This window comes from Bacillus rossius, chromosome 7 (assembly GCF_032445375.1).
Source record: "Bacillus rossius redtenbacheri isolate Brsri chromosome 7, Brsri_v3, whole genome shotgun sequence".
NCBI classification, from domain to species: Eukaryota; Metazoa; Arthropoda; class Insecta; order Phasmatodea; family Bacillidae; genus Bacillus; species Bacillus rossius.
Window position 1 is genome coordinate 44,320,387 of NC_086335.1, and position 14,898 is coordinate 44,335,284.

The 14,898-nt window shown below is 37.7% G+C and overlaps 1 protein-coding gene across 2 annotated transcripts in view; it reads right to left on the reverse strand.

The window, feature by feature from the left end:
* LOC134533931 (protein smoothened) overlaps positions 1-9,287 on the reverse strand; it is a 32,753-nt gene extending 23,466 nt beyond the window's left edge. The window contains exons 1-6 of one of the 2 annotated variants that reach the window (XM_063371744.1): positions 8,578-9,287; positions 7,919-8,041; positions 5,720-5,827; positions 4,345-4,554; positions 1,888-2,060; positions 1,155-1,273 (exon numbers count right to left, since the gene is read on the reverse strand). In XM_063371744.1, the coding sequence (XP_063227814.1) occupies positions 1,155-1,273; positions 1,888-2,060; positions 4,345-4,554; positions 5,720-5,827; positions 7,919-8,041; positions 8,578-8,925 (1,081 nt within the window). In that variant the 5' untranslated portion in view covers positions 8,926-9,287. The remainder of the gene's footprint in view (positions 1-1,154; positions 1,274-1,887; positions 2,061-4,344; positions 4,555-5,719; positions 5,828-7,918; positions 8,042-8,577) is intronic. The other variant, XM_063371745.1, reaches the window with a different exon arrangement.
* Positions 9,288-14,898: the final 5,611 nt, after the last annotated feature.

The following is a 14,898-nucleotide window of genomic DNA, read 5'->3' on the forward strand; positions in this document are numbered from 1 at the left end:
TCAATCCTCCATCTGCGCCACATTTTGGAGGCCTGTGGGAGGCAAGCATCAAGTCTGCGAAGTACCATCTCAAGAGAGTCGTTGGCCAGCAGATACTCACGTTTGAAGAGCTGTCGACTTTGTTCACTCAAATTGAAGCTGTCCTCAATTCACGTCCACTCTGTGCCATTTCATCAGATCCAAATGACGTGGAGGCCCTTACGCCAGCACATTTCCTTGTTGGCACTTCTCTGACATCTCCTCCAGCTGCAGACCTCACGGAAATTCAGACCAACAGATTAGACAGATGGCAGCTGGTACAAAGTGCATCACAGCACTTCTGGCAGCGGTGGCACAAGGAATATTTGCACACACTACAACCACGTGGCAAGTGGACCAAAAGCGAAGGTGACCTGCAGGTTGGTGACCTTGTCCTCATCAAAGAAGACCACCTTCCACCCCTGCAGTGGCAACTCGGCCGCGTCGCAACCCTACATCCTGGTCAGGATGGTGTGTCAAGAGTAGCTACTATCAAACAGCAGCATCGAGTGGTGAAGCGGCCAGTGATAAAATTGTGTCGGTTGCCAGTCAACTAAGAACCAGTGTAGTGAAACATAAAAAATGTTATTTTTGGTGGGCGGTATGTTTGGGCATAGTGCTAGAACGTGTGGTGGTTTGGATATTTGAATTTGGCGCCATCGATCGTGAGTGCGCCACTGTGGCGGCCATCTTGTTCAGCAGTGCCATCTGTAAATAGTTTCGTCAGTCTTTTACCGTTTCTCCGCGTTGCTGGGCGTCATGCAGCTAAACTATTAGTTTCAATTCAGTTTTGTGAACATATGCTGATTAATTTCAAGATTATTTTATTGCATTTCAGGGCTTTATGGTGTTATTTTGGCTTTAGCGCAATTCACCACATAATCTTTTCCTTAATTATAGCTGAGTGTCAATTTGCTTCAGGAAAGTACATGATAGCTGTAAAACTACCAAACTGAATCGATCCACCTATCCAGGCCTCAGGGGAACCGCTCGTTTCTGAGTTTCATCCAATATTGTAATAATTGCAATAAACACATTCTTTTCCTTTTGTAGAGTTTCCTTTAAACCTTGCCTTCTATATGTTTTAACTTTCTTTGTCAGTCAGCATACTCGAGAAGGGTGCTACACCTACTCACCCAGAGCCTGGAAGCTGCTGTGCCACGCAAACGCGAGGATCACAAACCACACCATAGCGGCAACGACGAAGTAGTACACCAGTACAAACACCACCACGCATGACAGGTTCTCTCCGGCGCTGAAACACCACGTTCAAGTCGTGAGGTTCAGAAATAAAATATCTCTTAACCATTACCCACAATTTTCCCATACACTGACACATTTTCTTGTGGATAAATCTTGAGTAAAGTTACAGTTTTCTAATACTTTGTGCACAAACAGAACCCGAATAACCACAGTTTTACATTAATATTCATTTATGAATAAAAAGTATTTTATTAAAGTGATCTATAAAATATTTTCCCAAAAAGTATGGTCTTATATAAAAGTATAACTATACGTAGTTAAGTACTACACTGAAATTTTTTTTAGTAATTTGTTTTTACAAATCCATCAAAATTTGGGAATACCTGCAAAAAAAAAGTGCATAACTCCTCCATGGAAAAAGCAACCCTGTGAGTAAAAGTATCATGAAAGGGGGAGGAGGGAGCGGGAACAATGACCATGTCGGAAACAAAAGAACATCAAAATTCCTGCATTTATCCATTACTTGCATGCTATCAGTCTTTATTGAGGAGTTTTTTTTACGTAGTCTTGGTGAAATTTAAAGCATTTAAGGGCCCTTATTCAATTCGAAACAAATGAAGGACTTTTTAACGATATTATGGAGGCGTATGAACCCTGAAAACTAACCTGGGTTCCGACATGCGCAGGGTGAGGTCTTTGCGACACACTATGTCCTCCCGGGCACCGGGGAGGAACTGGGCCAGCCAGCCGATGCCCGCCACCAAGAAGCAGCCATTTATGTAGAAAATGCCGACGGCTGGATACTTGTTGGCAGACCTCCAGTTGATCAAGAACGTCGCCTGAGCAGGGAGGATTGAAGGAACAAATAAACAACACTTCTACTACCTGTCATCTCAGTGTGTTTACTAACCATATAACTGGCACAGCATACTGATCTACTAAAGAAAAAAAAAATTATGATGAGAACACTAGGCAGGTTCCCATCACGGTCTTAAATTAAATTGAATTCAGAAAAATCATTATTCGAACCTGCAAACCAGGTTTTGTACATACTGTTTTTTTCCCACATAGAATCCAAGAATTGTTGAATGCTTAAGAGATTAAATCTGCTAATGTGTCATGTCTCATGTGAATACTTATGTCACTCTGCATGTATTCTCACAACCAGCAGTACTTATGCTGCTGTTCCATGATTTAGAATACATAAAAGAAAAATGAGGATGATGGAGAAAAACCAATTTAGAAAATATTTAGAAAAAAATTATCTCCCAAAATTTTATCATAAAATTCTACCCATAAAATTTTATATCCCATGACAAATAAGGTAGTACTATCCCCCCAAGAAAAAAAACAAAACAAAACAAATAACCTCACCTTTTTGTCAAGGTGCCAATTTATTTTCCAATTTTCAATACTGAAAAGCCGACCTCATCTACCATGTTTTATCGCATAATTGCTGCACCGTATTTTAAGGCATCAATATTTGTAGAAAAATATTCTTGCATAAACACCGCATGATGTTTTTGGTCCCGCTGTTAGATTCCGAGCGCTTTGTGTACGTAGTTTTTCCATATAAAACTATGTATTTTGAAGTTGAAATCTAATATTCACTTGAATATTAATGCTTTATTTAATTATCAAAAATATGAAGTTGTCTGATGTGTAAATTTTCTTTTAAAAATGTTTTCAAATATCATAACCTAACTGTTCGTTTTTGTTGCCACTGAGTACCGCGCATAAAAATGTAGCCAACCGTATTTAGCATCATTCATGGTTGAAAATGTTGATTCCCGTATAAAGCACACGCACGTAGTCGGATATCAATAGCTCACCGATTGCATGCAAAGCACGTGCTCTGTCTAGAGCCAAGTTACCCTCTTTTATCGCATAATCGTCGCACTCGCATAATTGTCGCACTCGCATAATCGTTGCACCCATATTTTGTCAAAATTTTGATGAAAAAACTTCTCGTGTAAACGTTGCATGATGTTTTTGGTCCTGCTATTGGATTATGAGCGCTTTGTGTAGGTATCGTTTCCATATAAAACGCTGTATTTTAAAGTAGAAAATAATATTTATTTAGAAATTAACTATTTTACTTTTTCAATTAACGGAAATACGAAGCTATCTGATGTGAAAATTTTCTTTTAAAGACATTTTTAAACGTTATAACCTCTATCTGTTCGTCTGCGTCACCATGGTGTACTGCCTATAAAAATGTAGCCAGCGCTAGTTGGCATCATTCATGTTTGGTTATGTTGCTTCCTGAATAGAGCGCGCACACCTATTTGAATATCAATATCTTGCCGATTGGATGCAACGCGCGCTTTCTGTCGAGTGCCGAGTTAACTACATTTGATGGCCCGCACTCTTTCATGGTAAATGTGTACTACGACTATAGTTACGCGTTAGTTCACGTCACATATTCAAGTGGCTTCCTTTTGGGTTACAGATTTTGTTTTTCTATTTAAAGTTGAAGAAAGGTTCTTGTTGCATGAATTATTTATTTAAATTTTTTGGCATGCTCTTGCATACTCAACTTTTTTTAAATAAATGTATTTTCCATGAATGGGTTTTGTTTTTATGAATAACTTTACCTAACAAAAAAAAAATTTTTTCCGCATATTCGTCGCACCCCTACTTTACAAACTTGAATTTAGTATAAAATGTGCAACGATTCTGCGAGAAAACACGGTAACTAAATTTGATAGCCTGCACTATTTTGTGGTGTGTACTACGATGATAGTTATGCGTCATTTCCGGGTCACGTTGTGGTCACGGTTTTCGTTTAACTATTTAAAGTTGAACAAAATGTTTTTGTTGCATTCATTTAAATTGTTTGACATGCTTTTGTATACTCTACTTTTTAAATAAATGTAGATTCCATGAATAGGTTTTGTTTTTATGAATAACTTTACCTAACAAATAATGCCTTTTTTCGTACAAAAATCACACCCCTACTTTTAAAACTTAATTTAAGTATAAAATGTGTGACGATTATGTGATAAAACACTATATATGCCGGATCGTCTTACATGCTGGAAACTACAGCACAGTATAATATAGAGTTGGAGAAGCCACTGCAGGAATGTCACACTCACTGCAGTTATTTCAGAAACTCACCACAGTGAAGAGGTTCAAGCCAAAACACACAGAGGCAGCCCATGCAACCAGCGTGTGTATCTGCCGCCGCTCGTCGTCTGTGAAGAGTGGGTCGTGGCACTGCACCCCACAACCGTCCACGCCTTCGTAGAAGGTAGCGGCATTGTCTGTCTGGACAAGCGGCTCCACACAGCGCCCCATCGTGTTGAACTTCAGCTCGTTCACGTCATTCTGCCCAAGAAGCAACAATTTCCCACACCGTAAATATGACCCTGCACACTCAGATTCATAGTAAACATATTTAGACTACACAAAACACTTTATTAGGGTTTGATTAAATACCTTTTACAAATACAAGGACTGGCATAGTGTAATTGAAACTGAAATAAAAGCAATAAAATTACTGCAGAATAATTCCAAGTTGGGCTCCAAAATGGATTGTGGGGAAAATGACCCAATGAGTTAATTCTACTTTCTTCCCGGCACTCGGTTCAGTTCTGGTCCTCAAAAATTGGTTCTCTGTTCTCATTTAGCCACACACTTTCCCATCACTCGTCACACCAAAGAAACAGCATGTCCCAATAACATGGCATCTTTATTTGTAAAATATGATCAGTGCTCCAGCGTAACACTCTTGGAAAATTTCCTTCCTGGTTGTTGTCCCATCAATACCACACTGCAGAAGGCAACAGGAAACCATAGCCGATTCATCACGCCATGCAAACCCCAAATTCTTCTATTACCAAGGCGTTCTATCACTCACGGAGTATAATGTTTAGCAAACAATCTTTATTAGTAACTAAATTTTTTAATAATGTATTAATCTTACATGCAGCTACTATAGCAGAGTTATTCTTGTGAGAACTTAAGCTTGGGGATAATACCACTAAATAAAACAAATAAATTAGTAATAATGTTAGGGATTTCTTACACGTACAGTTTACCTTGTGTTTGTGTCTGTATCAACATCCTATAGCCCTGCTCAATTTACACTATCCTAAAGCTGCTTAGTTACTAGCATTGATATTTGTTTTAGTTTCATGACTACATATACTTTGTACAATATAAATATAAAATATGTATTAAATTTAAAACATAGTAACAATGTGTATTATAAAATAATTTGAGTGCTGCACAAACAACCTAAATAATATTATTTAGTTTCAAACGTTTGCCTGGGTATCTTGAAGTCTTACTTCTAATTGTGGTATTTATTCTTTTCTATACAACTTGTAAGTGCTACAATGTTTCAATGTAAACTCAATTGTTTCTACCACAAATCATATGCTCCACGGGATATACTGAACAAATAAGTAAACCTGTTACTCTCGCTAGCAATGAGCCTGGCAAACCAGCTGACATGACATGACACGGCATGCCAGGCGCGCCCACCCACCTTGCACATGGGCGGGAACAGGGACGCGTCCTCGCACCGCAGCAGCGACCGCCACCGAGCGTCGCCCGCCAGCAGGCGGCACGGTCCCAGGCTGATCTTGCACATCTCCTGCATCCGGGCACAAAGCAGTCACACGAGAGCGCACGAACCTGCCTCTGACGAGCCATCCTCGCACGAGACTTGACTTAAACCAGGGGTGTACCCAGGGGGGGGTTTTAGGGGTTCAACCCCCCACCCCTAGCACCAAATCTTTAATTAATTTCTTATTCATCACTTAAACAAAATTCATATTAAAATTAATAAAAATTTTACCATTACAATATTTAAATTTAAGCACCGAAAACTGCTAAAATAGAACTATTTTACACCTTAAAATCCAAATTTTCCCGGGGGTCCCGCTTTAATACGGAGGGGGGGGGGGGGGGTGGCGCATGCTTCTTAACACCCCCCATTCACAAATCCTGGCTACGCCACTGACTTAAACATGGCTTGCTTTACACCTACTGACAACTTAGTACGGCGATTATTATATTTACATGTTGACCCCTTTTGGCAGAAGGAAAGAAAAAATTGACAAGAATCCAAAAGTTTTCAGATAAGCTATTATGTACTTGAACCTCAGCATGAATGTCCTCGAAGCTGAACAGCAAATGGTTTTCATGGCTACCATCAAGTGCATTCACATTATCGAAAGCGCCTAATGCACATGAATCGAGACATTTCAAAATGGCTTGACCCATCAGCACCAACCTGTTACACATGGAAACATAAAAAAATTTATAAATAAAATTTATAAGTAACAGGGTGTCCTAACAAAGTTCTAATAAAATTTCCTTGACTTTCCATGAACCAAATTACAAATTTCCCAGCCTATTCTTTTTGTTAAATAATTTACCAATTTTGCTATTTTCTAAAAAAAATGAAGAACATACAGCCTTCACCTTTCCCACAGCTGGCATAGGTCAAACAAGACCATGCATACACCATTTTATAGTGTGCATTATGCCTTAAAACACCATCCGAAAAAAAAAATTCTTTCATAGTCTGAACATGACAGACTGGAGCATGACATTTTCTCCTCAATTTTTTTTTCACTGGGGAATTTTCATGACTTTTACAGGATTTCATGTTAATTCCCTTATGTTCCCTGGCTTTTCAAAATGTGGACACCCTGAATAAGCATGTACCTACACATTGAAAGATGATTAATTACTTATGTGTCATGTATATCTGAAGACCCTATAACCTGCCGTGTGTGTCATTCCCCCAAATAACATAACAACAATTAACAGTGTTTCATAAACAGTCAACATGTAAAATAAATTTTTTTGTTAATTCTGCTTTTGTTTCATATGGATGTTCCATCACCCTGAAAGTTGTCAACAAAGATGAACGTTAAAAAATAAAGTAACTTCACAACCCAGAAAATGTGTGCTACTAGCTTGTGTGGTACCTGTCACTGACAGGTATAATTTCTGTTTTTCCCTAAGAGTTCTGATGCACACTGTTCCACATTTATCCATGTCACTATGAAAATAACTCATACTAGCAGTGTTATCAAAATTTGGTACCTAAATAAAAATTATTTCAGATTTGTCTGTTTTACTATAAAATTTAAAGAAAATAATCTATACATGTAATGTATAAATATTATTACTAGTTGCAGCACACGGCACTACCCGGGCCATTTATTGACAAAGTTAGAAAAATAACTGTTATTAGCGCTGTTACTCGCTAGCCATCGCGAGCTGCATTAAGCCGGCGAGTCTCACAAAGGAGAAGGATAGGAAGTTGCCAAACCTTACTATGTGACCGTGTGGTTGGACATACAGAAATAAAACACTCACTATTTGCATGTTTCTGTTATAAAAACGAATTTACACATGGTGATCGGTTGAACAGTACAGAAGATGATGCGCAGCAGCGCCATCTAGTGGCGAGTTACAAAAAAAATGGATAGCATAAATAAAAGCCTTCATGAAAAAAACACTTTTACGTACCCACTTTCAAAGTGAACGGTGAAACGGTGTCAGAGTTTATCACTTTATTGACATGTTCTATATTCTTTTAAGAATCTGTTGAACGAATTTTGGAAATAAATAAATAAATAAATAAATAAATGTCATATAGACCAACATCCGTTTTTATGTATAGGTATACATAAGTGTATGTTCATACCACCCCGCAGAGATGCCTCACCTGGGACGGCAGGTACACGCTCCCGTTCTCGCAACGGGGCGCGTAGAGGGCGCACAGTACGGGCTGCACCACGGCCCAGCACTTGGGGATGTGCTGGAGCCCTCGCCATGACTGCAGTCTCTCCTGCAACACGCGCCAGCCGCCCGCTGAGACCACGCCCCGTCCCTCTGCTCCGAGTCTACCAGGTCTACAAGCTCACTACTCAAGTCGCAACTTAGTGAAGAACAGGCCACAAATGTCTCTAAAACATCAAGAATTTGCTTCATTTGTGTAATATTTGTGGTAGATGAACAAAGGCATGGGGTTTCGTTTAGGTTCATTGTTGCCCGGCCGCTGTGCTTGCTTTGTGTTATGTTAGTTTTTGAACTTTAACTATCATTATGTAAATGTCTGTGTTGAAAGTATCTCATCCCTTATGGAAACTTACCCAGGTACCTATTGGTACAGTTTTATGCACCCAAATAATAATAAAAAAAACTATAAAATTAGATGACACAGAACTAAAATAAAATAATAGGTCAACTACCCAAATAATAACAAAAAGAATCAATTCTACTACCATTTATTAATAATTAATGAATTAATAATTAAGTACCTACTCATTACTATACTTCTACACGTGCTGTTAAAATTCAATTTATTTGTGTTTGATATTTTACCTGTATTTGTTCCTGTGTCAATGCTTCATCAAGCAATTGACGAGTTGAAGATCTGTAAGGTAACTTGGCTCCCAAGCATTCCGTAAAGTTGAGATGCTCGCATGTGGCTTCATGAAGACAATACTGCATACCTTTACCATCAGATGGTAAAATTGGGTCCCTCTGATTAAACCTCTCTCGCATATAAGGTGAAGAGCTGATCAGAATTCCTTTATTATCGTTGAGTCTATGTCTTGAGTCAAACAAGTTATTTTCTAGCCAAAGCTCGCGAGAACTACTATTGCTGGAACTAACGAACGGAAACCTCTTCATAATGAGAAGAAAAACAAACACTAAATCTGAACGCATGATAAAAAAAATTCACAACAAACTGCAATAAAAAAACTCTACGCTAGTTTTTGTTGAAGGGAAATTTAAAATGCCGTAAAACAGTTTTCTTTCAAAATTAAAAACTTAAACAAAAAGCCAAAAGATATCCATTCCATAAATAATAACTTAATCAGTCATTATCTAGTACAAAATAAAGTCGTCACAACTTAAACCGCAGTCACTCACCACCCACACTGTCCTGCCTCCATCATAGGCGCAGGCTCAAGCGGAGAGTCTTCAAGTTCTTTGTTGCTTCTTTTGGTGGGAAGGAAGACCACACGCATTCAAATTGGACCACCCACGAAGAAGCGTCTCATCGCCAAGACAACGTGATTGAAATGAGTAGTTCAAAATGCAGCCGCAAGATGGTAGCACTGATAACATATCGATTTCAATTTTAGGTCTCGTTCCCTTTCTGTATTAACAACACTAATACTACTGAATAGCCAAAATTTCACAGACGAGAGAGCCACACCCGAAGTTCCCCGAAGTTCATGCTCGCTTTTTTTTTCCCGTACCACAACAGGTGTATTTATTTGGGATGTAGCTTACTCATACGTCATACGCCGTTCTATCTCATTGTATAAACCGGTGTGACATTACATTTTGTGGTCGATTAGGATAGGTTAGCTACATCATAAATACTTTAAAACATTGTGGATGGTTGGTTATATTAGGTAAGTATAGCTACATTAAAAATACTGTAAAATCATTTTATGGTTGCTTAGCAAATACCTAACTTTTTAATATGTAGCTATCCAGTGCTAGGAAACAGTTTACATGATTTCACAGTATCTTTAATGTAGCTATCCTAACCAAATCAACCGTCCACAATGTTTTAAAGTATTTATAATGTAGCTAACATAACCTTATTGACCATTAGTTATCATGACTTGTCCAAAATAAACATTCACGGACACACGGCAAGCGAAAAATATGGCGGCGTACAAATAAATACCGTTGCCTTGTTTATGGTCTTTCCTTTTATCAACACCGCCATATTTATTTACAATGAACCAAAAAAAAAACGAAGATGCACGATCGGGAGTTTGACTCCCTCAAAATTATTGTTTGAGAGTAAGATAAACATAATTTTTTAATGTATTTTCATGTGAATTAGTTCAATACTTAGCTATGTAAATAAATATATATAATTTCAACAAACATAGCAGACATCATTGATCTCTCTACTGATACTATTGGCAATGGCGTAATCAAATCGTATGATATTGCTAAGTAGTATTGGGAAGCCTTCTTTTCACAGACGAGAGAGTCAAACACCCGATCGTGCATCTTCGGGGGTTTTATACGATTTGATTACGCCATTGTGCTGACTGGCGGCGGAGTGAGTGGTCAGTGCAACCACTCACCACCAGGGTTTTACCTGCGCCCAACCTATCTCTAGTTATAGTCTATATTTAAGAGTGAGGGGAGTTAGTCATAGCGCCAATCGCTGCCATGGCTGGCCAATCCCCTCCTAGCACATGATGCATGCGACCCTCTCCCTGCATGGCTAATCCCAGCCTGACTAGGCGTATAGGCTTCGGCCTGAGACGCACCTAGGTCCCTCCCTAACTCGGACCCCTCCAAAATACACTTAGTTTTAGTTAGGTTAGGAAAAAAAATCGATTACGCCATTGCCAATAGTATCAGTAGAGAGATCAATGATGTCTGATATGTTTGTTGAAATTATATATATATATTTTTTTTACATTGCTAAGTATTGAACTAAATCATATGAAAATACATTAAAAAATAATGTTTTAATATTTAAACAATAAATTTGATAGTTCCTTGTCAGAAAGTTCTTTTTTATTTATTAATTCAGATCCATACAAGGGAGAATAATTTGCTAGCCATCGAACAGCAAGTGATGTAATGAATGGTGGACACTCTCCTAGAATTCCAGGGGACCCGGGTTTGAATACCGGTAAGGTCATATTTAATGCTGTTTTCTATGGTTTCCGAAATTGCTCATTTAAATGCTGGATTTCCCTACATATCTATGGGTCATTGCCGATTCTTCCCTATTAAAACCTATCCCTGATTATTGTCGTATTATTCCATCCTCGGTTAGAAAAGATGTCGGGCCCAAATAAATAATTTAAAAGTAAATTAACTGATTATACAAGCTATTTGGAATATTTTAGAAGATATTGAATAGGTTGTAAAGAAACATAAATAGTTAATTTTGGTTAAGGAACATTTGTACTCAAAGGATTTCCACCCAATAACTCCCACCCCCCCCCCTTTTTTTTATATAAGTTATCAGTATTGTGGTGGCCCGCGCGCGGAATTCAAGCTTGCGCGATTATTTTTGCGGCTATAACATAACTTTGCACGGGGCCATTTGCAGAAACAAGTTCCTTATTATGCTTTGAAAACCAATCAATCAGTTTTCTACATTCCTAAGGAAAATATTCACCCTTGAAAATTAAATTCAGGATGTTAATTGCACAAAATATCGAGAAAAAAAAATATCTGAAATAAAACTGCTATTCTTAGGATGACATTTTACTATAGAGGGTGGCACACACTATTATTATTGGATACCTACAAAATTTATGATTTCCAATTTTATGGACTTTACATGTATTTATATTGAGAGGTATAGCCTAATAAATAAATACATTCCTCTAGTAGCAACTGCCTGTTTTGGCAATGCATGATTTAATTTCAGCGACAATGTTATAACGCCTCAGATGTAGGCTACCTCCCGCAAGTGGGAAACATGATGACGACGGCCGGTTACTTTTTTCAGGGTATTCCTCCCGTTTCTCCCACTAACACATGTTATGCTGAAATTACAATAGCCCAACGTCTCCGTCTAACATCTGTCCGTCTGTCACTTTTTTTGTTTGTCAACACTACACTTTTAGCCAAGCGATTTAAAATATCTGCATCCATCCATCAGAATATTTTCTCAAAAACGTGCCATTAACCATCCATGTTTTTCTCTCAGAGATCAATATTGATATTTGCTACTTATGTCGTGTTCCTGTACGTATTGTAGGAGAAGGAAGGGTAAGATGACGAATCTAGAATTTCCCCTTCTAGACAACATATCGCAGCACAGTAGGAGGTGCAAAAGAGAGCCCTAAAGACCTTTTCTGAAATATGTAAGTGGTGTGCCATTGACTTATAACCTGTGGAGCTGTTGAGCTATAAGTTGGTTTTGTGAATTGCCAATGTAAGATTTCGGCCGAAGAAAATGAGGATTGAAATTGGTAAAGTTAGTAATTGTTAACAGTTATATTTTTTTCTTGTGTTTAGAAAACTTAATGTGCATGCAACCTGTATTTACTAAGTTTAATTTTTTTACACAGTTGTGTGTTTATTAAGTTTCTTTACACAGTTACGTGTTTAGTAAGTTTTTTTTACACAGTTATAAAAAATATGGCTATGTGAGGCAAGATTAAGATTTAATTTACGAAAGTTTCATAATGACAAATTCTCAACTTGCCACATTCTACATAAATATTTTATTTCTAAATCATTTGTTCGTTCGGTTTTATTATATGTGGACATGCCAGGAAAATGATACGTGAAAACAAACGAAAGACATACAGACAAAGCTGGTCGAAAGATAGCATGAACATTTTATGGTTTCCAGGCCTGGAACCATTATAACCATCAAAGACGTGTTTTGCTAAGCATACAACAAAGTTGCCTGTGTAGGAGTTGCTGTGAATGGGTTCAGAGCAACAGGGATCGAGCCTTTCAACGATAACATATTTACAGGTGACGATTCTGAAGCTTCAACAACTATAGACAAGCCCCAATCCACAGCTTATCTACCAGTGACATCGATGAGCACTACTGTAGGACCACAGGACTCACTAGTGGTGGCTTCTGTAGGACCAGAACATTTGCATGCCGCTACACATTAAGCAAGAAAGCTTTCCGCCAAAGCTACTGAAGCAAAAACTACATGCACAGATAGACAAACAGACATGTCAAAAGCCATCTCCCAACCAAGCTTAAACTATTCATTGCCAGTTCTTCTTGTTGCAGACCTTAAAACTAAGCATAGATACAGGACGCTCCCTTCATTGATAATGTCCAGTTTACCAGCAAAGCGAATATTGAAGAAAATCAGAGCCGTTAAAGAAAGAATAAACTGCAAGGAAGAGAAAAAAATTGTCACAAAAAAAAAAGACAGCTTCAAGGAACCTATATTATCAGCAAGAGCAAAGGAACTATAGCCAGCCAAATGAATGACTCAGAGACCTCCGGCCATGAGTGTTTTGTCTACATGGAAACATAAGATGAAATAGAGCTTGTTGAGGAGAGAGACCTCATTCTGCGTGGGGAGAGTAGAAAAATTGAACTGTTGTATCAACCAATGTTATTATTTTGGTAAAGACTGGGCTCATTCTCAATGCACTGGTTGGGATAGAGCGATTTCTAAAGTTCTAGAATGGGAATGTGATTATTGTAGTTAATTTTTATAAGGGTCAATATAGTTCATTTATTTTGATACAAAATTCATGCTAAATAAATTAAGTTAATTGAATTTTCCATTGCAAAAGATCAGATTTTTGTAATTTGAGCGTTACCAAATTGCTGATTGATTTCATGTTTTTGGTTACATTTCACTGCTAAATGGTGTACTAAAATGCATTTAGGTGTTACATGTTGTATTATCTTGTATTTCAATGTTATATGTTGTATTTACAGGCATTGCGGTGTTAGTTCGGTTTCATTTCATCTCGCTATATAATCTTGTCCTTTCCTATAGCACAGATTGTTGCTGCTATTGTTCTGCTATCCAAGCTGAAATGCCTCAAATTTAGTGGTGTGTGTGTGTGTTGTTTGTGTGTTTGTATATGTGTGAGTGTGTGTTTAACGCTTTGTCGACAGCGAGATATGATACCGTTACACTAAACTCCATAGTTTAAGGAAACTGCGGAAGGGCTCGTTCGTGGCCTACATCAGCGATGACCAGCTCCATACGTTCCTAGAGTCAGATGTCATTTTTTAAACTAATCCGAAGGCCAAACACACATAAATTAATATTGCAAATCCCTTCAATTTTTTATCTTTTTATATATATAGTAACAAGAAAGAAAGAAAAATAAAATTTTGAACACGTGAATTAACATTTTATTTATTTTTTACTTTTGACACTAACACATTCACATATGGGCGTACAGTAGTAGCCAATGGTGACGTAGCTTCTCACAGAGTAACATGCTGTCTTCACTGATATTTCAAAAAAAAAAATTCATGATTTCAAAAAGAGTTAGTGTGTGTGTGCGGGGGTGGGGGGGAGGGGGTGGGGGGTTGCTGATATTACCCCATTCTCTCCCCCCCCCCCCCCCCTTTTCGTCGAGACTACCCTTCAATAAACGACCGTTTGCTTGATTATGTTTATATGTTGAAAGATTATTCAAGCAGTCCGTGCATAACGCCAATTGGCGACTTTGCTACATGTGTGTACAGAGATATTATTTTAGGATTATTGTAATCATTTAAGTGGGCTACAATAATGTTAAGTCACTGCACTAAACCTCAAGATGTACCTAAAACCTTACCTTTACCATCTGGACAGAATTAAAAGGCTTTTTTTTTGTTTTGGTTTTTTTCTTGTTATTGGCTACTACGTCATTATGTAATTTAAGTTTCGCTTGTACGTAATATGTTTACGTGTGTTATTTTATGAAAATATATATAAATTTTATGTGCCAGGAAATAAAATGAACGAGTCAACCACGTGAAATTTTCATTGAACTTTTATTTCCAGGGCCTTTAAATTGTTTTGCTAATGTAATCAGAATTATTAAAAAAAAAAAAAAAATTAAAATGTAACTGAAATTTGCATAACATAGCTGCCCAAAGGACGTTAATTTTTGACATATCGTAGATCTTATTGTTATATGTCAATAGAAAGAACGCTAAATAGAGTTTAAGTTTATGGTTAAAAATGCATTATACCAAATTGTCTTATGT